A 25,474-nucleotide genomic window follows, 5' to 3' on the forward strand; every position below is an offset into this window, starting at 1 on the left:
AAATATACTTTTTCCACACAGTTTAGAATTTCTGTGCACAAAAGACCATTCTGTTAGAGATTACACAGGGGTCTGTCACCCCCTGGCTGTTCACCCTACAATTGGTAACAAAGGAGAATAGACCATCTCACTTGTCTCAGTGTGATGGGGAGGGAGGAGAGAGTAAGGATGATACATCTGGGGTGCTGTCTGCAGGGTCATTATGTCACTATTCCCCAGACTATGTGTTCTAAACAGAGTTCTCTGGCCATGGATTGACATGCTCAGAAGGATGGGGGAAGTCACACTCAGAAGGTGCTATCACAGAGCACAAGTGATGTGAAATCATCTGGACATTGAAGCTGGGGAGTGGTATATTTGGTCAAAAGCACATGTGCACGCTGTACACATGGCCTGTGGCACTGGCTTATCTCCTTAAAGGTGGCTTAGTTTATTCAGGCTACAGAGAACAAAACAGCTCAAGCTAGGTAACACATGAAGAACAGGAGTTTATTGTTATACTCCTGAAGAAAGTCCAGGATCCAGGGACAGCCTACTTGGTGTCTAGTGAGGATCCTCTCAGCTTCGTTTTGACGGCACCTTTTCTGCTGGGTCTTCACAGGGCAGAAGGGGAAAGCACCTCCCCTGGGCCCCTTTTATAGACATCATGAAAGCTTTGCTCTAGGAACAGACCTACTTCCTTAATGTTGTTGAATTGGAGATTATGTCTCAACGTATGGATTTTAGAGGAACATTCATGTTCAGACCAAAGCAATAGATAAGTAGGTTACTTATTTGAAAGGAACTGCTTTAAAAAGGAAAGATCTGCTTTGAGTCACAGTTTCAGACAGTTCAGTATGTGGTCACTTGGCTGTTTATTTCTTTGTGATGAAGCAGAACAATATTGTGGCAGCATATTTAGGGAGGAAGAGATTGTTATGGTGGACAGGAAATAGCATATCTAGGAAGAGAAAGGAAAGAGAAGGAAGGAAAATATAGAAAGGGACCAGGACAAGATATATTGCTCAAAGACGGGCCCTGTGACCTACATTTTCTAACTAGGACTGTTTCCTACCTTTCACCACCAATGCTATTCCTATTATAAATCTAGAAGATTAGTCAATTGATTAGATCAGAACCCTCGGGATCTAATTTCTTAAAAATGCCATCACAGGCTGGTGGCTTACATCTGTAATCCTAGCTACTCTGAAGCTGAGATCTGAAGATCCCAATGCAAAGCCAGCCTGGGAAGAAGAGTCATGAGCTACTTATCTCCAAATAACCACTAGAAAATTGGAAGTAGAACTCTGGCTCAAAGTAGTAGGGTGCTAGCCCTAAGCAGAAAAGCTCAGGGTCAACACCCAGGTCCTAAGTTCAAGCCCTATGACTGACAAAAAAAAAAATTATCACAAGTATTCCCAGAGGTGTGCTTTAACAATAATCACCTAGACATCTCTTCGTTCCATCAAACTGACAGTCAAGATGAATATCGCAATAAGCAAATCATGGCTGGGGGTGTGGCGCAAGGTGTAGAATGTCTGCTTAACATGTGCAAGGTCCTGAGTTCAAACCCTGGTACTTCTTAAAAGAAAAAAAAGGTAAGGGTAAAAAGCACTACTTGCTACTCAGATTTCATGGAAAGTACTCTTCTCTTTCCAGCGTGGAGGTGATTCGTCTAGGACAGAGTTACTTCATTAACTGGGACCTGCAGATGTACTATTCTGAGAAGGACACACCTGCAAAGGCCAGGACCACCACACTGAATGAGCAGCTTGGGCAGATCCATTACATCTTCTCGGATAAGACGGGGACACTCACTCAAAATATCATGACCTTCAAAAAATGCTGTATCAATGGACAAATCTATGGTGAGTAGAAAGGATTGAGAGGAAAAGAGAAAAGTCAGAGATCAAGCTCATAACTACGCATGCCTTGTACGTTGGCTCTGAAATAGCAGAACAGTTGGCTGTTGAATCATCCTTGAGTACTGGCTAGAATACAGTCTTCCTTCCCGGAGTTACTGGTGCCCTTGTTTTGTGCAGTCATGTGACTATGGGCATCTCTAGACCAATGCCAAAGATTATCCTAAGCACAGTTAGGAACACGGGTATGGTAGAGGTCAACAGTCAGATGGCAATAGCCATCTCGGTCCCCGTGGTTCATGCCTATACTCCTTTAATTAGGATGCTGAGATGTGAGAATCTAGTTTAGAAGCCAGCCTGGGCAGAGAATGGAATTGGAAACCAAGACCCAGAGAGATCTGTGCACCCAGGTTCATCACGGCATTATTCACAATAGCCAAAAGGAAGAAAGAACCAAAGTGCCAATCCATGTATGAACAGATAAGCAAAATGTTCTGTTTACAAATAGTGGGAATTATCTGGCCTTATAAAAGAAGGGAATTGTATCTGTGCTATGATATGGAAGAATGCTTGGAGCATTGAGATGAGTAATGTAAGCTGATCACAGAGACGTACATGTGCACACACACACACACACACACACACACACACACACACACACACGCAAAGGCCAGTGTCTGTGGTTTCATTTAGAGTAGTCAAAAGTAGAATGAATCCTAATGACAGAGTATTAGCTCCTAGCTCCTAGGGGCTGGGAGTGAGAACAGTGGAAAATTAGTGTTTAGTGGGTGTAGAGATTTAATTATGCAAGATAAAGTCTGGACATTGATGGTTATGCTTACACAAAAATATACCTGTACTTAATGCCACTAACAATGGTTATCTTAATAAATTTTGTAGAATCTGTGTTTCACCACTATTTATTTACTTAGGACTTAACTAATTAATAATACAGTATTGGGGATTAGACTCAAAGTCTTATGCTTAGGCCGGGAGTTTGGCCTAGTGGTTAAAGTGCTTGCCTAGCATGCATGAAGACCCAGGTTCGATTCCTTGGTACCACATACATAGAAAAAAAAGCCGGAAGTGGTGCTGAGGCTCAAGTGGTAGAGCTCTAGCCTTTAGAAAGTCCAAGAACAGTGCTCAGGCCCTGAGTTCAAGCCCAGGACTGGCAAAAAAAAAAAAAGTCTTATGCTTAGACAAATATTCTAATTCTTGAGTCACACCCAATCCTTTGGCTTTTTGCTTATTTTTCACTTTTGCCTAGGCTGCCCTTGGACCACAATCTTCTCATCTCCACTTTCCAAGCAGCTGAAATTACAGGCATAAACCACCATACTTGATCCTTCACAATTTTTCTTTTTTTCTTTTTTTTTTTTTTTTTGGTCGTTCATGGGGCTTGGACTCTGGGCCTGGGCACTGTTCCTGAGTGCTTCAGCTCAAGGCTACCGCTCCACCACATGGAGCCATATTGCTACTTCTGGTTTTCTGGTGGTTGACTGGGGATAAGAATCTCATGGACTTTTGTGCCTGGACTGGCTTTGAACTGCAGTCCTCAGATCTCAGCCTCCTGAGTAGCTAGGATTTCAGGTGTGAGCTCACAAGTTTTTTGAAGTTGACAATCATTCTAATTTTTGAAATATATCTTTGATTTATATATTTTTTAAAAAGCTAAGGCTGGTACTGTATTCAGAGTCCTTTAATGCTTTCTTTTGCCAGCTCTGCTGGGGCTTGAACTCAGTGCCTTATGTTATTGCTCAGTTTGTTTGCTCATGGCTAGTACTCTACCACTCGACTCACATCTCTAGTCCATAATTTTGCTAGGTTAATTTGAAATAGAGTCTTAGGGGTATTTCTGCCTGGGCTGGATTTGCACTATAATCTCCCAGGTCACAGGATCCTGAACAGCAAGGATTAGAGAGGAGCACTACTGGCCCCAGCTGAGGTCTTTAACTTTTAGAGACAATACAACTATTTTAAGAAGATAGGCACACGTATATTCTTCCACTTATGGAAGACTTTCATTGGTGGGTGTGTTTGTCCATTAGTGAAGAAGAGGGGACGTGGGAAGTGGTTCCCATGGTGATGGCAGTCCCTTCCAGGAGGGTTAGCTAGAGGATCTCAAAGGATGTGCTTTAGATCAAAAGGACTGTTCAAAACCCACACCGGGATGGCAAACTTATTTTGTGAAGAGCTAGATCATAGATATTTTGTAAATATTTGTTATTTTTCACTTTTTGCCAACCCTTGGAAAGTGTGAAAACCATATCTAAAAGTAGTCGATGACATCTAAATCACCACCACTGTGGATATGAACAAGGTAGGCAGAGTCTTTGAATGCCATGGATACTCAACTTGTTTTGTCCTGTCTGTTTCCCAGGAGACCATCGAGATGCTTCTCAACACAGTCATAGCAAGATAGAGGTGAGTCCTGCAAATTAAGGAGTGATTGGGGATATGCTTCCTAAAGCTGTCTGGATAAAATTCCCCCAAACTGTGTGGTCTAAAGCAATAAGATTTTTTTTTACAGTGGTGTAGGCAAAAGCCTGAAATCAACGTACTAAATGCTGTGTTCTGTGGGGCAGGGGTGGCTCAGGTCTGCAATCCTAGTGACTCAGGAGTCTGAGATCCGATATCACAATTTGAAGCCAAACTCTTACCTCCAATTAATCACCAGAAGTGGAGCTATAACTCAAGTGGTACAGCACTTGCCTTGATCAAAAGAGCTCAGTGACATCAGTTAGCCCCTGAGTTCAGGCCCCAGGACTGGCACAAAAAAAAAAAATGGTGTTTTCTCTGAAAGTTCTAAGGTTGGATCTTTCCTGACATTTCTGGAAATTCTGGGGGGCCCCTGACTTATAGAAGCAAAGCCAAAATCTCTCCCTCTGTTGTCAAATGGTGTTCTCCCTAGGTGTCTGTATGTGAGTCTTTCCAGGCATCCATTTTATTCCAGTATGACTGTAGATGGTGTAACTGCATCTGCAAGGACCATTTCCAAATAAGATCAAATCCATAGCAACTGGATCTGTTTGCAGGACATGATTCCACCCCCCACATGGTTCTTTTAATGTTAAGATTGGTATCAACTTCCTAAGTTTTGCAGTGTGCTAAAGTCTCTGAGTGAGTTTTGCATAATTAAAATCTTAACTATAGCCAGGTAGGTGCCTGTGGCTCACGCCTTTAATCTTAGCTACTCAGGAGGCTGAGATTTGAGGCTCACAGTTTGAAGCCAGCCTAGGCAGGAAAGTCTGTGAGACTCTTATCACCAATAAAGTATATAATAAAAAAATCTAGAAATGGAGCTGAGGCTCAAGGGAGTAGGATACTAGTCTTAGTCTTGAACTTTGAGTCCAAGCCCTAGGTCTAGCACAAAAAAAAAAAAAAAAAAAGCAGCGTAAGGAGTTTGGCCTAGTGATAGAGTGCTTGCCTAGCATACACGAAGACTGAGTTCCTCAGTACTACATACATAGAAAGTGGTGCTGTGGCTTGAGTGGTAGAGCTCTAGCCTGGAAAAAAGCCCAAGGAAGCAAGTGGGATGGCTCACACTTATAATCCTAACTACTCAGGAGGCTGAGATCTGAGGATCAAGATTCAAAGCCAGCCAGCCGGGGCACAAAAGGACTTGACACTCTTATCTCCAGTTAACCTCTAGAGAAAACCTCTGGAGCTTGGCTCAAGGGTAGGGCGGTAGCCTTGAGCTGAAGAGCACAGGGACAACCCCCAGGCCCAGGGGTAGGGAAGTAGCTCTGAGCTGAAGAGCTCAGGGACAGCTCCCAGGCTGAGTTCAAGCCCCATGACCCAGAAAAAAAAAAAAAGTCCAAGGACAGCACTTAGGCCCTGAGTTCAAGCCTCAGGACTGGTGTTGATCAGTACAGCTGTGGTGAAATAACTTTTGGAGAATAAGGCTATTCAAGATGGGAGGAAGAGAACCTATCTATGCTGTCTTTGTGAATAAGAGTCTGCAAGAGTCTGCTAGATAGTTAGATTTACATTTGTTGAGTTGTGTTTTGAAATCTATCACTTAAACTGGCACCACTAATTGTGATGATGGAGAAATGAATCATATTTAAGAAAAAAAAAAAGTCTGCCGCAATCTCATCAATAAGAGATGTGAAGTCAAGTCAGAAGAATTAAGAAAAGGATAACAGAAATAAAATAAGAGCCTAGATAAAGAAGATGTATTCTAAAAACTTTTGTAGACTAATTAATACATAACCAGGGGAGAAAGATTACTTTAATGTGCATTAATGTGGACAGATAAAAGAAGAGGAAAGATCAAACTGAGTCATCAAAACTTTGCTCCTAACAAGAAATACCTGCTAATATTGCGGTGGTCAAAAGACCTACAAATAATCCATAAGAGTTTAGTTAGTAATATGGCATACTGTACAATAATTGCATAAAAGATTGTCTATGAAGTGACTTGAGGTTAGTCTGCAAAAGTATAGGAGGAGGATTATAAACAACAACCAGTAGTGTAAAAGACTGGGAGGAAATAAGGAGCCCATGGCTAAAAGATCTCAGCTCTCCGGGATGTCAAGCCAAATGTGTCTCTTCTGTAAATTTATCCTAAGCAATAACAACCTGAGATTCCATTAGTGTGAAGCATTTTCCTTTCTTGAGTCCTGCCCTCACAGGATTTGGCGGGAGCACTGGGTACAAATGGTTTGACTCAGAGGTTCAGCAAGTCGCCACAGATATAATCTCTCTATCAGAATTCATAATGGATGCCTGTTAAGATCTAAAATGTTAAATCACAATGTCTAAAAGGATGACAAGCATCTGGACAGAATAAAGGGGATTTAAATGTTTTATAGTTTATTTGTTCACATTTCAAAAAAATCAAGTATGATAACAAAATTTGAAAACCATATTCAGAAAGTTGTCCCTAGCCATCTAGGGTTCTATCAAAATGCTCTGAGTAAAAAAAGACACATGGACTGATATAAGTTATATTACAGATAAAGTTATGTTTGCACTGTTATTAAAAAAAGCAAAACAAAACAAAAAAAACAACCTTGGCTTCAAAGAAGTTTCAGTTTTAATCTACAATTATTTTTAAAACATATTGTCTTTCCTTTTTCGGTTTCTTTCAGCAAGTTGACTTTAGCTGGAATATATTTGCTGATGGAAAACTAGCATTTCATGACCATTATCTGATTGAACAAATCCAGTCAGGAAAAGAGCCTGAAGTCCGACAATTTTTTTTCTTGCTTGCGGTCTGCCACACAGTCATGGTGGAGAGAACTGGCGGTGAGCATTTCTCTGGCATCTTACATACTGGAGACCAATTTTGTAGTTCGCAGATGACTCACGCTTATCACTCAAATGAATATCAAGTTGTACTTACAAAAAGTCTGTCTCGTATTTGTTAAAGCAATGAATATTTATGAGCACCTACTGTACATCCTATTTGAAATGAATCATGGAATTAGTCCCTTCCTTTCCTTCTCCTCTGTCTCCCTTCTTCATGATCTTCCTTTCCTTCCCTCCCTCCGTCTTTCCTTTCCTCCCTCCCTCCCTTCCCTTCTTCCACCCTTACTTCTTTCCAATTGAAAGCAAGGCCTTGGTTATAATAAGGCTCTGCCACTGAGCTATAGTCCCAGTATAAAAGGAGCTTCCTGTCTGTGTAAGTTTACAAGTGATTCAGTTATAACTACATGTGTTTATCGTGTTGGAAATGAAATTTTATCTTTAATGAATATCTTGAATTATGATAGAAGAACCAAAGTCTTTCTGCCATACTATTTCTGTTTATTGGGAATATAAAAATCAAGCCTTATCTGTATCACAGATGGACATTAACCTGCAACAACACTTCCTACATGAAGATTTCAGAGATTTGCTTTTCTTTCCTAGATTCAGACATACTTGAGTCTTAAAATTGCATCATCTAAAGCTTGGGCCTTCTTAACATGCCTTTTTCATTCCATGATAATAATTAATGGGAATTTTTATAGAAATAGGTGCAGCTAGAGTTCACATTCTTTTATAAAATTCTTTTTAAAATTTAATATTAATAAAAATGATTTGCTTTTATCATATACTGATACAATAAATTATATATGTATGCATGCATCTTGTAGAAAGAATGAAATAATTCTGTCCATGTATCTCTAATGAAGCACAGCTCATCTTCACGCCATCGACTTTATTTTCTAAGTTTTATTTTAGCCATTGTATCATATTCAACTCCCTCTTGATAAGCCTCCTTGATATTTCATATTAAACATACAAAACAGTTCAAAGCCAGCCCAGGCAGGAAAGTCCATGAGACTCATCTCCAGTCGCCACCAAAAAAGCCAGATGTAGAAGTAGAGCACTAGCCCTGAACATAAAAGCTCAAGGATAGCACCCAGGCCCTGAGTTCAAGTCCCAGGACAGGCACGCACACACACACACACACACACACACACACACACACACACAACACCAGATATGAAATCTCAAGAAGTATACATGAAAGTTGAACATGTGAGAATAAATGCTGGTGGCTCACATGTGTAATCCTAGCTACACAGGAAGTTAGGTGCCTGGCTGCGCAACTTTTTTATTTACTTTGCTTTCATAATAAACAGATTAGTCTGTAAAGAAAGGTAAAAGTACAGTGCATACAGTTTCCTTCAGAGGATTATTATTCTAAGTTTCTTCCTGAAACCCTAAGATGAAGCTTGAACAAATCTAGAAAGTTCTTCTCTTTTTCTCTTGGCCTACAAGTCTGTGGTTATATTACTAGAGCACAATGGAAGGGTTTTCCTTTTCCTTTGATGATAAACTTATCCAGGTTCTGGCTCCCAATAGATTTGTCTCATGCAAAGAAACCTCACCAGTTTTTATGATTTTCTTCCCTTTTTTGTTGGGAATAAGTTTGGTGTCAATATTATGTGAGAGATCACTGACTGAGCCAACTAAAGTTGTAAAGGGAGATACTTTGTCCTTGCTGCTGCTTACTTAGCTCTGGGTAAACTGTTTGCCTTCTGTACAGTCCCAGGTTGGATCTAGGAGTGTGAGACCAACCTGGGCAACACAGTGATGAAGATAAAAACAAAAGTCAATAATAATGAGAATAAAATATCCTATTATTAATGGGAAAAAGTGGGAAATTTTAATACTACCTATGGGTTTTCACCCTGGAGCTTCCTGCTCTTCCAGGTAGTTTCTTGTAGGAAAAGCTGCCCATACACCCATGACCTACCTCCTCCTCATACCAGGTTGCATCATTGAATGACCTTCTATGTAAAAATTCACTGGCTATGGAAAGACTTATGTTTTGAGGGAGAATACTTATGCAGGTAATAGAAAGTCTTGTAGGCCAAGTATTTTTTGATTTTTATTGAAACTGGGTACTGGTGGTTCACGCCTATAATCATAGTTACTTAGGAGGCTGACATCTAAGGATTGTGATTCAAAGCCAGTCTGGGCAGGAGTGTCCATGAGACTCTTAGCTCCAATTAGCCACCAAAGAACTGGAAGTGGAGCTGAGGTTCAAAGTGAGAGTGCAAAAAAAGCTCAAGGACAGTACCCAGGTCCTGCATTCAAGCCCCATGACCAGCAACAACAATAGCAACAATTCTTGAAGTTTTCCTGGATCATTTATCATTAAACAATTCAGTGAACATACCTTGTAGCTACGATTACAGATGTGAGCCACCGCACTTGGCTTGGCTCGCTGTTTTTATTTTCAGTTTCTATTTGCTACTTATCCAACATAAACGTCCAGGTTTTAAGACATTCTTATTTTGGCCAAACCTTTGTTTTCTGGGTGGTGCTATGGTCTCTGCAGAGGAGCTGCGGCCCAGAACTCAGGATGGCCTCAGCCCCATTTCACATCTGTGCTGGCATTTCTCTCCTGCATCTGTTGGCAGGTCAGATCAACTACCAGGCAGCCTCTCCTGACGAAGGAGCCTTGGTCAACGCTGCCAGGAACTTTGGCTTTGTCTTCCTCGCCAGGACTCAGAACACCATCACCATCAGTGAGATGGGCACAGAAAGGACCTACAGCGTTCTGGCCATCTTAGATTTCAACAGTGACAGGAAGCGGATGTCTATTATTGGTAGGTCTTCAGACTCAGTCTCTGAGTCCTTGCCTTCCTTTGCCCCCCATTCAATTCGATGGCATCAAGTGAAAGCAGGTAATGAATGAATGGACCATTCTCAAAGTGTCTTACTCTAGAATAGCCATGGGTTGCTGTGGAAGGTCACATTGGTGCCCAAGGCGCCTTTGAGGGACAGGAGGGGAAGAATTCTGTGCTTAGGTGTCAGTCGTACCTTTTGACCACAGGCCACTAAGTGGAGAAGGATGACCCCATCCCGTGTCAAAACAGTTTTCCATGACTAACTGGAATTAATTTCAACCTCACAGAAAAATTGTAAGGATGGTAGGAAAAAACCCTCCCTCATGATCGCCTTGTTTTTCTTTGCCAATATCTCTTATATAGAGATTTGTATCTTTTAAATCATTGGAGAATACATTTACAAGCCCAATGTTCCTTTTCCCTAAATTTTTTAGGGAAATAAGAACCTTCACACACACGTGTTAATCCCCCCCACACACACACACAATCAGCAAATTTAGTTGGATGCTATGTCTCTGCTCAGATCTCAGCCTCCTGAGTAGCTAGGATTACAGGTGTGAGCCACCACACCCAGCTTTTTTTTTTTAACAAGGTTGATACTCTATTACTTGAACCACCCTCCACTGCCAGTTTTATGCCAGTTGATGGGAGGTAAGAATATTATGGACTTTTGTGCCCAGGCTGGCTTTTAACCTTGATCCTCAGCTCTCAGCCTTCTGATTAGCTAAGATTCTAAAGGTGAGTTCGCCATATTGGAAAACTTAAAATCTAGATAATCCTGAGGCACATACCACAGTCAAATGACTGCACAGATCAAAAACATACAAAAAATTGGTCACAGGAGTCAAATCCAGGTCTGAGAATTAAAGGTGGTGTTATAGGAAAGATTTCTGTTGGTGGGTATGGCTAGAGAAAGGTCTATGGACCAAATTGGCTCCATTTCTAATTAGCTAGCAAAACACCAGACTGGCAGTATTACTCAAATGGTAGAGTACTAGCCTAGCAAGCAAATGGGACAGAGTTCAAACCCAAGTACTGCCAAAAGAAAAAGAAAATTCACAATTAAACTTCATGGATTTCCTTTCCTTACTATCAGTGAGAACTCCAGAAGGCAGCATCAGGCTGTATTGTAAAGGAGCTGACACTGTAATTTATGAACGGTTACATCAAATGAATCCAACCAAGCAGGAGACGCAGGATGCCCTGGATGTAAGTGTTTCTCTTATTCTCTCTGCTCTAGATTCAGAACTTAGTCTCTGGTACTGTTCGTTAAGATCATGTTGGAACTATATATATATTAATCTCACTGTTGTATTGTTGGGGAAAAACAACACCAAAGTAGGAATATGGTCAGCTAGGCAGCTTTCTGCCCCTGCCCTCAGCATCCTAGGAAATGATCTTAGAGCCCTTTCCCAGCATCCAGGCTGCAGGAACAAAGCAAGGGAAGACTGCCTATCTCCTTCCCACTGACCTTGAGTGCATTACAATTGCTCTAAGCTATAGCCTAAGATAGCTTTATGGCCTCCAAGAACTCTACCAACTACTAAATGAAGAATGAAGGAAAGAGAGCATTTCAGTACAACAGGGGTTAATAAGGCAGTGAATTATTGGATCATTAGTTTTGAAGGAAGGGAGGGAGGGAGAAAGGGAGAGAAGGAAGGAGAGTAGAAAGGAAAGGTCTATTATTAAGTCAAGTTTTATCACTCCATAGAATCAAATGCCCTGGTCCCTTCTGAAATTCTCTTTGTATATTACTTCAAAGTAGGATTTCTAACTTGATCTTCAACTACTTAAAAATAACTTCTCTTTGCATGGGGGTGGATTGTCTTTTAAATAAAACAGATCTTTGCAAGTGAAACCCTTAGAACCCTCTGCCTTTGCTACAAGGAAATTGGAGAAAAAGAATTTGCAGAATGGAATAAAAAGTTTATGGCTGCCAGTGTGGCTGTGACCAACCGGGACGAAGCTCTGGATAAAGTGTATGAAGAAATTGAAAAAGACTTAATTGTGAGTTTTCACCTTAATAACTTATTTCTCTTGATAATCTAAGCCGAATTGAATTTTTATTTCATTTATTACATTTTTTTATCCCATACTTAAAAGATAATTCTAACTTTATCATTCAGAATTGGCACAAAGAAATTATATCGTTTGAATTTCTTTTATTCCACAAGAATGAAAATTACTGTTTTGAACAGGAAAGAGAAAAAAAATTTGAAGAAGTTCTGATCCAGTTTCACTATTTTCGTGTCACTTTTTTTTTTTTGGCAGTCCTAGGCTTGAGCTTGGTTTCTCAAGGCTAGAGCTCTACCACTTGAGCCACAGCACCACTTCCAGCCTTTTCCATGTATATGGTACCAAGGAATTGAACCTGGCCCTTCCGGCATGCTAGACAACAAACCTGCAATTTGTTTCATTGGGAGAATTATTGAAACTGCTTATTTTTGTAAAAGCTTAAAACAAAAGTATATCCTTTCTTTTTTCGTAAATGTATATTTTTTCTTTGTTATAAAGGTGATGTACAGAGGTGTTATAGTTAAATATGTCCTTTCTAAGTAAAATGTTTTGTGGTATGACCCTGGCTACTCAGGAGGCTGAGCTCTGAAGATCCAGTTTTAAAGCCAGTCTTGGCAGACAAATCCAAGAGACTTTATTTCCAGCAAGCCAGCAAAAAGCCTGAAGTAGAGCTATGGTTCTAGCCTTCAGCAGAAAAAGCCAAGCAACAGTGGGAGGCCCTGAGTTAAGCCCCAGTACCTACACAAGAAAAGAAGAAAGAGAAACATAAACAAAAAATACGTGTTTTCTAACTCTTTTTTTTTTTTCTGCTTTTTCAAATGCTCAATCCAGCTCTTGGGAGCTACAGCTATTGAAGATAAACTACAGGATGGAGTTCCAGAAACCATTTCCAAACTTGCAAAAGCTGACATTAAGATCTGGGTGCTCACTGGAGACAAAAAGGGTAATTCTTTGTGTAGGCGAGCGGATCTATTAAATACAAATATTTGGAACTGCTGTTTCTTTACCCAAGATAACCTAAACTTTTCATCCTGCACAAACACAGGCTGTGTTACTGGTGGGGAGATGCTAGCTATTCTTAAAAGCCTTTCTCTTATCCAGCCACCCTTACCATGTCCCACTCTATAGTCCTTAAGTAGTATAGCTTCTTTCTCAGCATTCATTTCCCATCACTAGACTAGTGATTAATTGGAGATGAAAGTCTCACATTCTTTAGTGCCCAGGCTGGCTTTGAACTGAGATTCTCAGATCTCAGCTTCCTGAGTAGCTAGGATTCCAGTCATGAGCCACTGCACCAGGCTAGTTTTGGTTTTTTTGTTTTTGAAACAGACTCTCACTATATAGCCTATCCTAGAATTCACAGTCTTCCTGCCCTTAACTTCCTGAGTGCTGAAATTATAGGTGTATGCTACCACACCCAGATTGCATGTTTAGTATTTTGATGAACACTGATTCATCAAAATAATTATTTTATATAGTTGATAAGAGAACACAGTTCATTATTACATCTCTAAGTATTACTAATAATAATTGACTTTCACTTTTTTAGAACAGGAAAAAATCTTTTTCTTTATATGATTTCTGTCCATTGCTACAGAAAAATGGTATTTTAGGTGAATCTGGTAATGTTCATGTTGAAAAAGTCACGATTATCGTATCTTGAAATCTAAAATACAGAATACTTATAATCCGGAACTTTTTGAACATTTACTTACATGGTGCCATGGTGGAAATTTTCACATTTGATCCTCTGGGATAGATTGCAGTCAAAATGTACATGTACAAAACTGTGCAAAATTACCCTTAGGCCACATTATGAGGGTATATGAAAAACATGGATCTCATCTGTCTTATTGAGGGCTGCACATCTGGCTGAGTATCAAGCACCTGCCTAGCAAATGCAAAGCCCTAAGTTCAAATCTCAGTAATACACACACACACACACACACACACACACACACACACACACACATGCACGCATGCACGTGCACGCACGCATGCACATACACGTAGAGACATCTCATTGCTAGGCATTGGTGGCTCAGGTCTGTAATCCTAACTACTCAGAAGGCTGAGTTCAAAGGATCCTGGCTTGAAGCCAGCCTGTGAGACTCCAGTTAGCCACCAAAATATGGTGGAGATGGAGCTATGGCTTAAATGGTAGAATACCAGCCGTGACCCCAAAAAAGCTAAGAGACACCACCCAAGGCCTTGGTTCAAGCCCCCAAACTGGCACAAAATAAAAACCCCAAACCAAAATAACTCATTGTATATATGAAAATACTCCAAATTCTACTATAATGCAAAATCTCAAGCCCTTCTGATCCCAAGTATTTCAGATAGTGGATTCTCAATCTGTTGATGAAGATTCAGTTCCAAAGTAGAAATGACATGTGACTTCAATGTTCTCTGTTGTAGAAACTGCTGAAAATATAGGATTTGCTTGTGAACTTCTGACAGAAGACACCACTGTCTGCTATGGGGAAGATATCAAGTAAGTGGTGGGCTAGTAGCATAAAGTGATGTGTTATGCAGCAGCACTTTCTTCAAAGTCACGAATAGAGGCCAAAGGCAGCAGATGTGGAGAATCAGCAGCTGGAACATGTGTCTAGGGAGGTTTTCTGATGTGCAAGTAAGGGCAGAGAACAGCAGCAGCCCAGGTTACCGAGGCTCAGTTCATTGCCAGCAGAGTTTGGTCTAGAGAAACCTGGGATCTCAGTTCCTAAGAAATCTTCAGTGCTTGTTTGCTCTAAAAGGAAATGAGCCTGTGATACCACTAACAAATTAGTAGGGATCATATTCATGTTCTGCCTTTTCTAAGGATTTTTGTTTTTCAAAGAGAAACAAATGTAGAAGAATGAATGAATGAACAAATAAGTAGATAAGTCATAGACTATACCCCATTCTAGAAAGTTTACATAGGTTACATCAAGAACTAAACTAACCTAGTTACAGACACAGGCCTGACATTTCAAAACCTCAGCTAGGCTGGGCACCTGTAGCCCTCACCTATAATTTCAGCAACACAGGAGGCTGAGATCTGAGAATCATGATACAGAGCTCTCCCAGGCATACAAATCTAAGAGACTCTTATCTCCAGTTAAGCATCAAAAAATCTAGAATTGGTGGCTTGGCTCAAGGAGTAGAGTGCCTGTCTTGAACGAAAAAAGCCAAGAAAGAGCGTAAGAGCCTGGAGTTTAAGCCCCAGTGCCAGCACAAACCAAATAATCAAACAAATAAATACCTTAGCTTATGTTGGAATAATGATTAATCCTGAATCACAATCACAGCAGACCTGGAACCATATAATGGAAAAGTCATGTCTTATTAGAAGCTATAAACTGCATGTAGCAACCATGGCATATTTACTGAAGGCCTAACTGTTTCAAGTACTCCTTAAGCTTTACCTCATGGCACTTCCTAGGCAGTAAGTAAAATTAAGATGTCAGTATACATTGCTCCTCCCCCTATGATGAGGAATAAATTGATGGTTTTTATTAGTCTTCTTTCTAATGACAGTAAAGTCTTTGCAAATTATATTAGTATATTAGGTACTTATATACATTAGACAAAATTACTGGATTTATAATCACATTCAGTTCTGTTAGACCATGTCTCTTTGTGTTTGTAGGTTTTTCAAAGTAGCATAAAGAAATGCTTACCATGTTAAGTAATTCTTAATCGCAAGTAATTTGTTTAGTTACCATATGGTCTGTCTGTCTGTCTTTGTTTTTTTTCTTTCTTCCTTTCTTTCTTTGTGACAGATAGGGTACTTAATCAATTTCTAGTTTTTCTGTTGGGGATGTTAGAGATTAGCCCCTAAAATAAGTTAAAAGATAAAATGTAGCTGAGTGTAGTGGCTCATGCCTATAATCCTAGCTACTCAGGAGGCTGAGATCTAAGGATCTCAGTTCAAAGCCAGCCTGGGCACTAAAGAATGTGAGACTCTTATCTCCATTAACCACCAGAAAACCGGAAGTAGGGCTGTGGCTCAAGGGGTAGGGTGGTAGCCTTGAGCTGAAGAGCTGAGGGACAACACCCAGACTCAGAATTCAAGTCCCGTGACCACCACCACCAACAACAACAACAAATATTTAAAAAATCAAGAGAAAATGTATATAACTAGGAAATTTTGTAATCATGTCCTTTGCCAAATTTTCCTTAATAGAAACAAGACATCTTTCTAGATGGTTCCTGAAATGAGAATTCCTATAAAATGTCTTAAATAGATAATTTTATATAATTTTCCCCCTCTTAGCCTTTTAATGATTTGCCTAATCACTCATTTTTAACTTAAAAGTGATTGCAAAATTGATGCAGAAGCTAGACTGATACATGAGGACCTCAACACAGGCAAACAAATCCAAAAGATTCTTACTTCCAATTAACCAACCAAAATTCCTAAGTGGAGGAGTGGCTCAAGTGGTAGAGTGCCATCTTTGAGTAAAAAAAACAAGCAAGAGTGCAAGGCCCTGAATTGAATTCCCAGTACTGATGTACACGTACATGCATGCACATACACTCACACACATGTGCACATACAGATGGGGAAGGCAGATTATTATTACGTCATCTTCTGGGGCAAATTTCTCAATAAGAGCAAGTCTGCCTTCCTGGGATCTTCATGCAATGTAAAAGTATTTTTAGTCATTCTCCCCAGGGGAGGACAATGCCACAGTCTTCTAGTAGGTAGAGACCTGGGATGCTCTCACCATCTTAGAACATACATATATTACAGTAAATTCCACATTGCATCAGAGAATAAATCTATTCCTAGAGATCATCTGTGCCAACGTTGAGAAATTGTTTTTAAAAGTGAAAAGTGTGTGTGTGTGTGTGTGTGTGTGTGTGTGTGTGTGTGTATGAGTGTGAAATGGGCAAAGCCCAAAGCTGAGTCTTTGTTCTAGTTTTCCTATCAACTTGGAAGCAATTGCACAAGATCCTTAAGACCTCTTCCACCCTAGAATATTTCTATTATAGAAAAGTCTGACAATAATTTGTGCATATAAACCTCTAAGGGTTTTCAAAAGAAGACATATTTTATTTATGTGGGAATAAGAGCTTGTCTTTTTCCTGACAAACAGTAGTTGTAGAGGATTATAATATAGATGAAGACTGCTTTTCATTCCTTCTGCTGCTTTTAAACACGTGGCAACTATATCTTCATTTGGATGTCTTTGGCAAATGGTGCCTCCTTGATGGAAGAGTTTATATTAGCAAAGAACTCTAAAAAGACATTTCTCTAAAGAGGACACATAAATGGCAGGCACCCAAGTAGAATATTGGCCCGTATCACTAATCACTAAGGACACAGAATTCAAAATAACAAGGAAGTATGATCTCATTCCATTAGGATGGCTGTATTCAAGAAAGGAAAAAGAAAAGAAAAACTAAGAATCATTGGTGTGACTGTGGAGAAATTACAACACTCATACACTGTTGGTGGCTATGTAAAATAGTGCTGCCACTGTGGAAAACAATATGGAAGTTCCTAGATTGAAAAAAGAAAAGGAGAATATAATTACCATATGATTCAGCAATCCCACTTCTGGGTGGTTACTCAAAAGAACTGAAAACAAGATCTTGAAGATACATATGCTTATGCATTTTTGATTAGTTAATCTTTGTATAGTGAGGGCCTTGAACTCCCAGGGCTTTGCTGGGCTGTTGGTCAACCAGCGGAGTCATGCGCCCTAGCGCTCACCCTGTTCATAGCATCATTTTTCACAGTAGTCAAGAGGTAAAACAACCTAGTATCCATTAATATATGAGTGGATATCCAAAAACGTAGTACATGGGGAATATTGTTTGCTCTTAAAAAAGGAACAAATGCTGACATATGCCATGGTATGTATGAATTTTAGTGACATTAATTAATTACAAAAAGAAAACACTATGTCATTCTACATATGAAAAGTGTTCAGGAGCTGGGAGTTTGGCCTTCGTGGTAGAGTGCTTGCCTAGCATGTACAAAGACCGGGGTTCGATTCCTCAATAACACATACATGGAAAAGCTGGAAGTGGTGTTGTGGCTCAAGTGGTAGAGCATTAGCCTTGAGGAAAGCCCAAGGACAGTGCCCAAACCCTGAGTTCAAGCACAAGGACAGTACTTAGGTCCTGAGTTCAAGCCTCAAGACTGGCAAAACAATAAAAAATGGAGATGGTAAATTTCACACAATTTTTTAAATCATAATTTTAAAAATGTTACAGTTATAGTTTGGAGCCTTTTATAGTCTTCTAATTTAAGTACTTTTAACTTGTTTCTGCCTAGTTCTCTTCTTCACAAAAGGATGAAAACCCAGAGAAACAGAGGTGGTGTATATGCAAAATTTGCACCACCTATAAATGAACCTTTTTTTCCAACTGGTGAAAACCGTGCCTTAATAATCACTGGTTCTTGGTTGGTAAGTGTCCCTGTTGTGCCTGCGCCTTTGGTTCAAATACAATGAGTTTATTTTGGATCAGTTTTAGATGGCTTTGTATGTTCATTAGCTGCCAACCAAAATCCCTTAGCTTATAAACACAAGTGTAATCTTCCAGGTTGGAAGTATCATGGGATGTCTGAATCTAGAAAACCAACACTGGTAACAGTGATTGTGGCGACAGAGCAAATAATGGGCAATTTTTCATTTTCTTCTTCACCGAGTTTTGTGTTTTCTAATTCTCCCCATAAATGTTTCATAGTTAAAACAGTATAATCCATGACAGAACTCACAAAGTGCACCTTGCATAAGGCTCAAGGATGGTGGGATTCTTATAAAAACTAAAGCGGGGGCTGGAAATGTGGCTTAGTGGTAGAGTGCTTGCCTAGCATTGCATGAAGCCCTGGGTTCAATTTCTCAGGACCATATAAACAAAAAAGCCAGAAGCTACATTATGGCTCAAGTGGTAGAGTGCAGGCCTTGAGTAAAAGCAGCTCAAGGACAGTGCCCAGGCCCTGAATTCAAGCCTGGGAATGGGCAAAACAAACACACACACACAAAACAAACCCCCTAAAAAAAGCATAAAACAAAACACATGGGGCTTGAACTCATGGCCTGAGCACTGTTCTTGATCTTTTTCAAGGCTAGTGCTCCACCACTTGAGCCACAGCCCCACTCCCAGCTTTTTCTGTGTATGTGGTACCAAAGAATCGAAATCGGGTTGTCATGCATGCTAGGCAAGCACTCTTACCAAACTCCTGGCCCAAGAGATTGTAATGTTTTTCCTCTCTGATTTCACAGAATGAAATTCTTCTAGAGAAAAAGACCAAGAGAAGTAAGATACTGAAGCTGAAATTTCCAAGGACAGAAGAGGAGCGGCGCATGCGGACTCAAAGTAAGAGGATCCTTGAAGCTAGGAAAGAGCAGCGGCAGAAGAACTTCGTAGACCTAGCCTGTGAGTGCAGCGCCGTCATCTGCTGCCGCGTTACCCCCAAGCAGAAGGCCATGGTGGTAGACCTGGTGAAGAGGTACAAGAAGGCCATCACGTTGGCCATTGGAGACGGGGCCAATGATGTCAACATGATCAAAAGTGAGTTGTACACAGGTGGTTTCTGAGATGCAATTTGCTAAGAGAAGACACCACAGGAAGGTTTGGGGTTCACTGTTTTCAGATTTCACTGCTGAGGTTTTCATACAGCAGATACGTATTGAAGGTGTAGTTCACCATTCCTACGGCTCTGTCTGTGTGGGAAAAGAGGCAGACCCACCAGTGGTAACTATGGAATGAGTAGATGAGTCCTGCTCGGTGCAGGTAGATAACGCCTGTATTCCTAGCTGCTCAGGGACTGATATCTGAAGGTGAAGCTACAAAGCCAGCCTGGGGATACCAATTGGAGAGACTCTTTATTTCCAATTAACCAGCAGGTGGCTCCACTGGTAGAGTGCCCATCTTGGGTGGAAAAGCCAAGCAAGAGTACAAGGCCCTGACTTCAAGCCCTAGTACTGACACCACAAAAAAAAAAAGCTGGGCATTGGTGGTTCATGCCTGTCATCATAGCTCCTCAGGAGGTTGACATCTGAGAATCGTGGTTAGAAACCAGCCCAAGACAGGTAAATCTATGGAAAACCAGAAAGTGGAGCTGTGGTTCAAGTGGTAGAGCACTAGCTTTGAATGAAAAACTTCCAGGACAGCACCAGGCCCCAAGTTCAAGCTCCATGACTGACAAAAAATAGTTACATGACCATATATGAATATATATATACATACATATATATATATATATACATACATATGATGCAGAAGTCTTCTTAAGTTGGGTAAATTGAATACATTATATAAAACTAGATTTTTACTAGCCTATTTTGTGACTCATGATGGGTCTGTCTCTTTCTTTCCTTAGAGCCCTCTTCTCCTCCTCCTTGGTATATACTAAGAATATTCCAACTTTATCTTCTCGACAAGAGTCATCTATATGACGTATGTCTTCTTGCTGTTTTATCAATGCATATATCTGTCGCCATCTATCTGCCGGTATAATTCCTCCCTGCTGCTTTTTTTGCATGTACTTGTCCTACTACACAGATGACACTTCTTGCTCTGAATTACATCAGTCTCTTTTCTCTTCAGCTGTAGTTTATTTTACCTTGAGTACCCTTAATGTAACTACCTGTGCTAAGATGGATGCATAACTCAAACATTGTTTTTATGCATTGTAATGCAGATTTCTAGGCATTAGGATGGGAAAAGATTTTGACTTACATATTTATGTGATTGATGTGACTCAAAATTTTGTTCCTCAGGATGCTGTGACTCACGTGGTAGAGCTTTAGCCTTGAGAAAGTCCAAGGACAGGGCTCAGACCCTGAGCTCAAGCCCAGGACTGGCAAAAAAAAAAATTGTTCCTCAGAGTTTACCTTTTGTCAGTGAGACAGCAGAGCCAAGTTAACACATACAAACCACACAAGGCTCATTTTTCTTAAATTGTTTTCCATTCTTTAGTAAGCTCTGCTGTATGCCAAATGTTTATATATATATATATATATATATATATATATATATATATATAATTTCTGGAACATCTATTTGAGACGAATGTGGGGGACTGAGTTCTCCAAATAGTATTTCTTTCTTTTCTATACTTTATAAACATCTTCCAACTATATACACAGGAAAAGTAGAGTGGAATGTGGGTGCTAACGGCAATGGCCAAGCTGGGTTCTAGTGGCTTATATCTGTAATCCTAACTACTCAGAAGGTTGGGAATCTGAGGATCATGGTTTGAAGCCAGCTCAGGAAGAAAAGTCTAACTCTTATCTCTAGTTAATCATCAAAATGTTGAAAATGGAGCTGTGGCTTCACTCTAACTTATGGCTAGAGTACTTGCCATAAGCAAGAAACAAACAAATAAACAACAAAAAGCAATGACCATCGGCTAATATGTTTCATGTTTAGCAGAACTGTCTAGTAGGAATGGAAGAGAATGGAAACCTCTAGCAAGGATTCTAGGCTCTCGGAGACCGTCCTACCAGCTTATGGGGTGTTCTCACATCTTGGCCTTAGATCCTCACCATCTGCATGAGCCCTGAGAAGATGGATAAAGATGTAAAGCAAGCTGAGTACTGGTGGCTCACACCTGTAATTCTAGCTACTCAGGAGGCTGAGATCTAAGGCTGGCTGTTCAAAGGCAACCTGGGCAAGAATGTCCATGAGACCCTTATCACCAGTGAATCACAGAAAAGTGGAAGTAGAGCTGCAGCTCAAAGTGGTAGAGCACTAGCTTTAAACAAAAATCACTTAAGGATAGTACTAAGACCCCTGAATTCAAGCCCTACCACCAACCAACCAAAAAAAAAAAAGAGAGACAATAAAGCCTTGTAGAAATAACCAGTTGTTGAAGGAACTATGGTTTATTTTTGCACGCAGGAATTCAAGACAGTTTAGGAGCCTGTGCTGAGAATTTGGGGAATAACACAGTAGTACATTATAGTGCAGCTCTTCCATGGATACCATTTACCTTGTGGACAATGCCAAAACTCACTTCAAGTACTGTGCATAGCCCATTCCATTAAAGGATGAAAGCCTGGATACCAGAGCCTGGACCAGGAATTCCTTTGCTCAGCCTTGACAGCCCAGAGAGGTTTTCATTTCCTTTTGTGGCTTGTTCAAGAAAGGAAAGAAGACCACATGGTTTAGGAGGAAGGAAGTTTGGCAACCAAAGCTGGTCATAAGGACTATTTATATGTTTTGAAAAGATGATAAATAGCCTATGAGATGCAATGTCTTCTTCTTTTCAGAACTGCGAAGTGTAATTAAAAACATAGGTTTGGGGCCGGGAGTTTGGCCTAGTGGTTAAAGTGCTTGCCTAGCATGCATGAAGACCCGGGTTCGATTCCTCGGTACCACATACATAGAAAAAAGCTGGAAGTGGTGCTGAGGCTCAAGTGGTAGAGCTCTAGCCTTGAGAAAGTCCAAGGACAGTGCTCAGGCCCTGAGCTCAAGCCCAGGACTGGCAAAAATAAAATAAAATTAAAAATTAAAAAATATATATATATGTTTAAATAAATAAATAAATAAAAAACATAGGTTTGGTCACACTGCTACAAATATATTTTGAAATTTCCAGACTTTATGTTTCCAACTATAACAGGATGTTTGAAGTTGTTTTTTTTTTTTTTCTAGTTGGAAACTAGAGTTGGCAGTCACCACTCAGAGTCTGAGTAATAATAGATGGTTCTCTAGCACATTTTCTCTAAATTCTCTATTGCTCTTTATGTTCCTGACTTTAAAGACATGGGTAATATTCCTTATTCTCGAACTTTAAAAAAAATGTTCTTTAGTGACTAGTGGAAGGAGGAATAAAATTGTAATTTTTGCCCATTCTTGAAACTTCCTGAAAAAGCTCTTGATTAGCTTGATTGTCTTCTCTTGGAAGACAATCAGATCTATCATGGATGGGGAGGAGGGCAGTGGTGGAATGGATTAGTTAAAAAGATACAATGATGCTTTGTTCTGCCCAATAAGCTAGACCTCTGGAAGATGCTAGAATCAGGACCCAGAGTTGCAGTGGAAACCCAGGGTCTGTTTCTGTGTCTGCCTGCTTGCTTGCCCTGCTCCTTCTCTCTCTCTACTTTATTTCTCTATCAAAAACTTTCAGAAATATACTTCATACCTTACATCATGAATTTAAGTAAAATGTTTAGCTATAAGCACTTGTGAATATGAATTCTGGAATCCTAAAAGAGACACTGATTGGTTAATCCCAAGAGTGATACTGATGGGCTGAGCATGGGTTTTTCTGTAGGTTAAAGTCAGAAGAGTAAACAGTCCTCTGTAGCTACTTTAGGAAGAACAGACCAGCACAGGGCCTCTGGTGCTTTCAAAAGCTCTGGATGGCCTGAAGAAGCAGATTCTAGACTGAGTACCTGGAGGTCCATCTAAAGAGCTTCTCCATAATACATCTTTGTAATTGCCTGTCAGTAAATGGGCAACTGGATAATGGATTCTGCTGCACAAATACACAAAAGGCAGTGGTGCAGGGCTCTGATTCACTTCTGCTTCCAAGTCTCAATGGGGATAAACAGTGAACCTACTTCTCCATGAGAGCCCAGCTGCAAAGCAGTCTGGGAAATGTAGGATTTGTATTTGCTTTGACACCTCTCCAGTTAGAGCAAGTATGGAATTACAGTGGTGAGTCAATTTGCAATATCCATTATAGATTTCAAGTAGCTGAGTGTATTGTGGCCAAGGAGACATGTGAGGGGTGCCTGGGGCCCACCTGTGAGTGAAAGGAATCGTTTGTGAGCTGGGCAGACAATCCAAATGGAATTCACCACCTACCTGAAAGGTGTTTGCAAATATCTGAGGATGCTCTACCACAAGCTTTGTATAGCAAACTGTACTATTACCTGGTGTTGGGTCCAAGAACAGGGGGTGAGGGAAGTGAGCAAGAGCTTTTGTACATATTGTTCCATGAATATCTCTATGTAGGTATATAAATATACATACAGGTGTAGATATATAGATTGTGTTGGTTATGGAGACATTTTTGTCATCTAATGCTCTGCCTCAAAGCAGCTCCTGATCCACAATATCTTCTCCCTCTGCTCTGCAGCTGCGCACATTGGTGTTGGGATAAGTGGACAAGAAGGGATGCAAGCCGTCATGTCCAGCGATTACTCCTTTGCTCAATTCCGATACCTGCAGAGATTGCTGCTGGTGCATGGCCGGTGGTCTTACATAAGGATGTGCAAGTTCCTACGATACTTCTTTTATAAAAACTTTGCATTTACCTTAGTTCATTTCTGGTATTCCTTCTTCAATGGCTACTCAGCACAGGTAATATAACGGGGTGGTGAAAGCATTTTGTATTGAGTAGAGTTCTTATATTAAGAAAAGACTTGTTCTGAAAACCAAATTAGTCAGGTGCTGTAGCTCATTGCATAACCCTAGTTATTTAGCAGGCTGAAATGTAAGGATTGAAGTTCAAAGCCAGAAAGAACACAAAAGTTTGTGCAAGTAACCAGCAAAAGGCTGAAAGTGGAGCAGTGCGTGAAGCGTTAGTGTTACTGTATGTCCCCGGTATCCTTATTTCAGTGTCAGCCGTCTCCTGATAGTTGAGGACATAATTAAGGCTATAGCTTATATTTCTAGAATGTTTCTGACACTTTATGTTGTTTATGTATTTTTTTCATTTTTTCATTTTTTTTTTTGCCAGTCCTGGGCTTAAGCTTAGGGCCAGAGGACTGTCCTTGGATTTTTCTCAAGGCTAGAACTTTACCACTTGAGCCTCAGCACCACGTCTGGCTTTTTTTAAGTATGTGGTACCAAGGAATCGAACCCAGGTCTTTGGCCCTGCCAAAATAATTTTTAAAAAAGAAATTATGGATGATGGTAAATCTGTTATCATGAACCCATTTGTTGTTTCATTATTTTTTTGTTATTGAAATGGGGTAGTATATATTGAATATGCCAAAATGATTCAGCAGAAAAATATCATTAGTGAAAAATAAACTAACGTCTGTGCCTTTGGCTCTTGAACCTTCTTTGGTACTACTGTGCTTTGGGGTTGAAGGAATCTCAGGTCGGAGGCCAGGGAAGCCTTGGAACAGGGCTGGGTTGCCCATTTGGGGTGGGACTGCACATAATTCAGATCCCTGTAGGTTAATTCCTCTCCTACCCCACCCTGAGGGATGATGTGTGCACAGTGTTCTTCGTCCCTTCCAGAAACATCTTGTTTATATTCAGCCAGATGTTTTTATAAGATATTTTCATGAAAACGCTGGCCTTGCAAAATAAAAGTAAACATAAAACTTGACAGTCCTTGTGCTTCTAAAATAGCCTGTGTTTTTATTTAAGTATCCAAAAAGCTTAAAGTATCCTAGTTCAGTTTTAAGTATTTGAATTCATTAATAAAAAGGATTATTAAATGATGGATTCTGACTTGTCTTCTAGCACTATTAATCAGAATAGTCTTTGGTATGTGTGTCTGTGCTGGTCTTGGGGCTTGAACTCACAACCTGTGCACTGTCCCTGAGCTTTTGTGCTCAGGATGGTCCTCTACCACTTGAGCCACAGCTCTACTTCCAGCTTTTTGATGGTTCATTGGAGATTAGAGTCTCA

General features: G+C 40.2%; 1 protein-coding gene across 2 annotated transcripts in view; it reads left to right on the forward strand.

The window, feature by feature from the left end:
- Positions 1-25,474, forward strand: part of Atp8b1 (ATPase phospholipid transporting 8B1) — a 96,004-nt gene that overhangs the window by 64,866 nt on the left and 5,664 nt on the right. For both annotated transcript variants that reach the window (XM_090353033.1, XM_090353034.1), the window contains 11 exons: positions 1,639-1,847; positions 4,222-4,265; positions 6,938-7,094; positions 9,707-9,895; positions 11,013-11,125; positions 11,759-11,923; positions 12,764-12,875; positions 14,351-14,426; positions 18,204-18,336; positions 19,156-19,444; positions 23,967-24,190. In XM_090353033.1, coding sequence (XP_090209159.1) covers positions 1,639-1,847; positions 4,222-4,265; positions 6,938-7,094; positions 9,707-9,895; positions 11,013-11,125; positions 11,759-11,923; positions 12,764-12,875; positions 14,351-14,426; positions 18,204-18,336; positions 19,156-19,444; positions 23,967-24,190 — 1,711 coding nt within the window. The remainder of the gene's footprint in view (positions 1-1,638; positions 1,848-4,221; positions 4,266-6,937; positions 7,095-9,706; positions 9,896-11,012; positions 11,126-11,758; positions 11,924-12,763; positions 12,876-14,350; positions 14,427-18,203; positions 18,337-19,155; positions 19,445-23,966; positions 24,191-25,474) is intronic.

This window comes from Megascapheus bottae, chromosome 19 (genome assembly GCF_031878675.1).
Source record: "Megascapheus bottae isolate mThoBot1 chromosome 19, mThoBot2.hap1, whole genome shotgun sequence".
Lineage (NCBI taxonomy): Eukaryota > Metazoa > Chordata > Mammalia > Rodentia > Geomyidae > Megascapheus > Megascapheus bottae.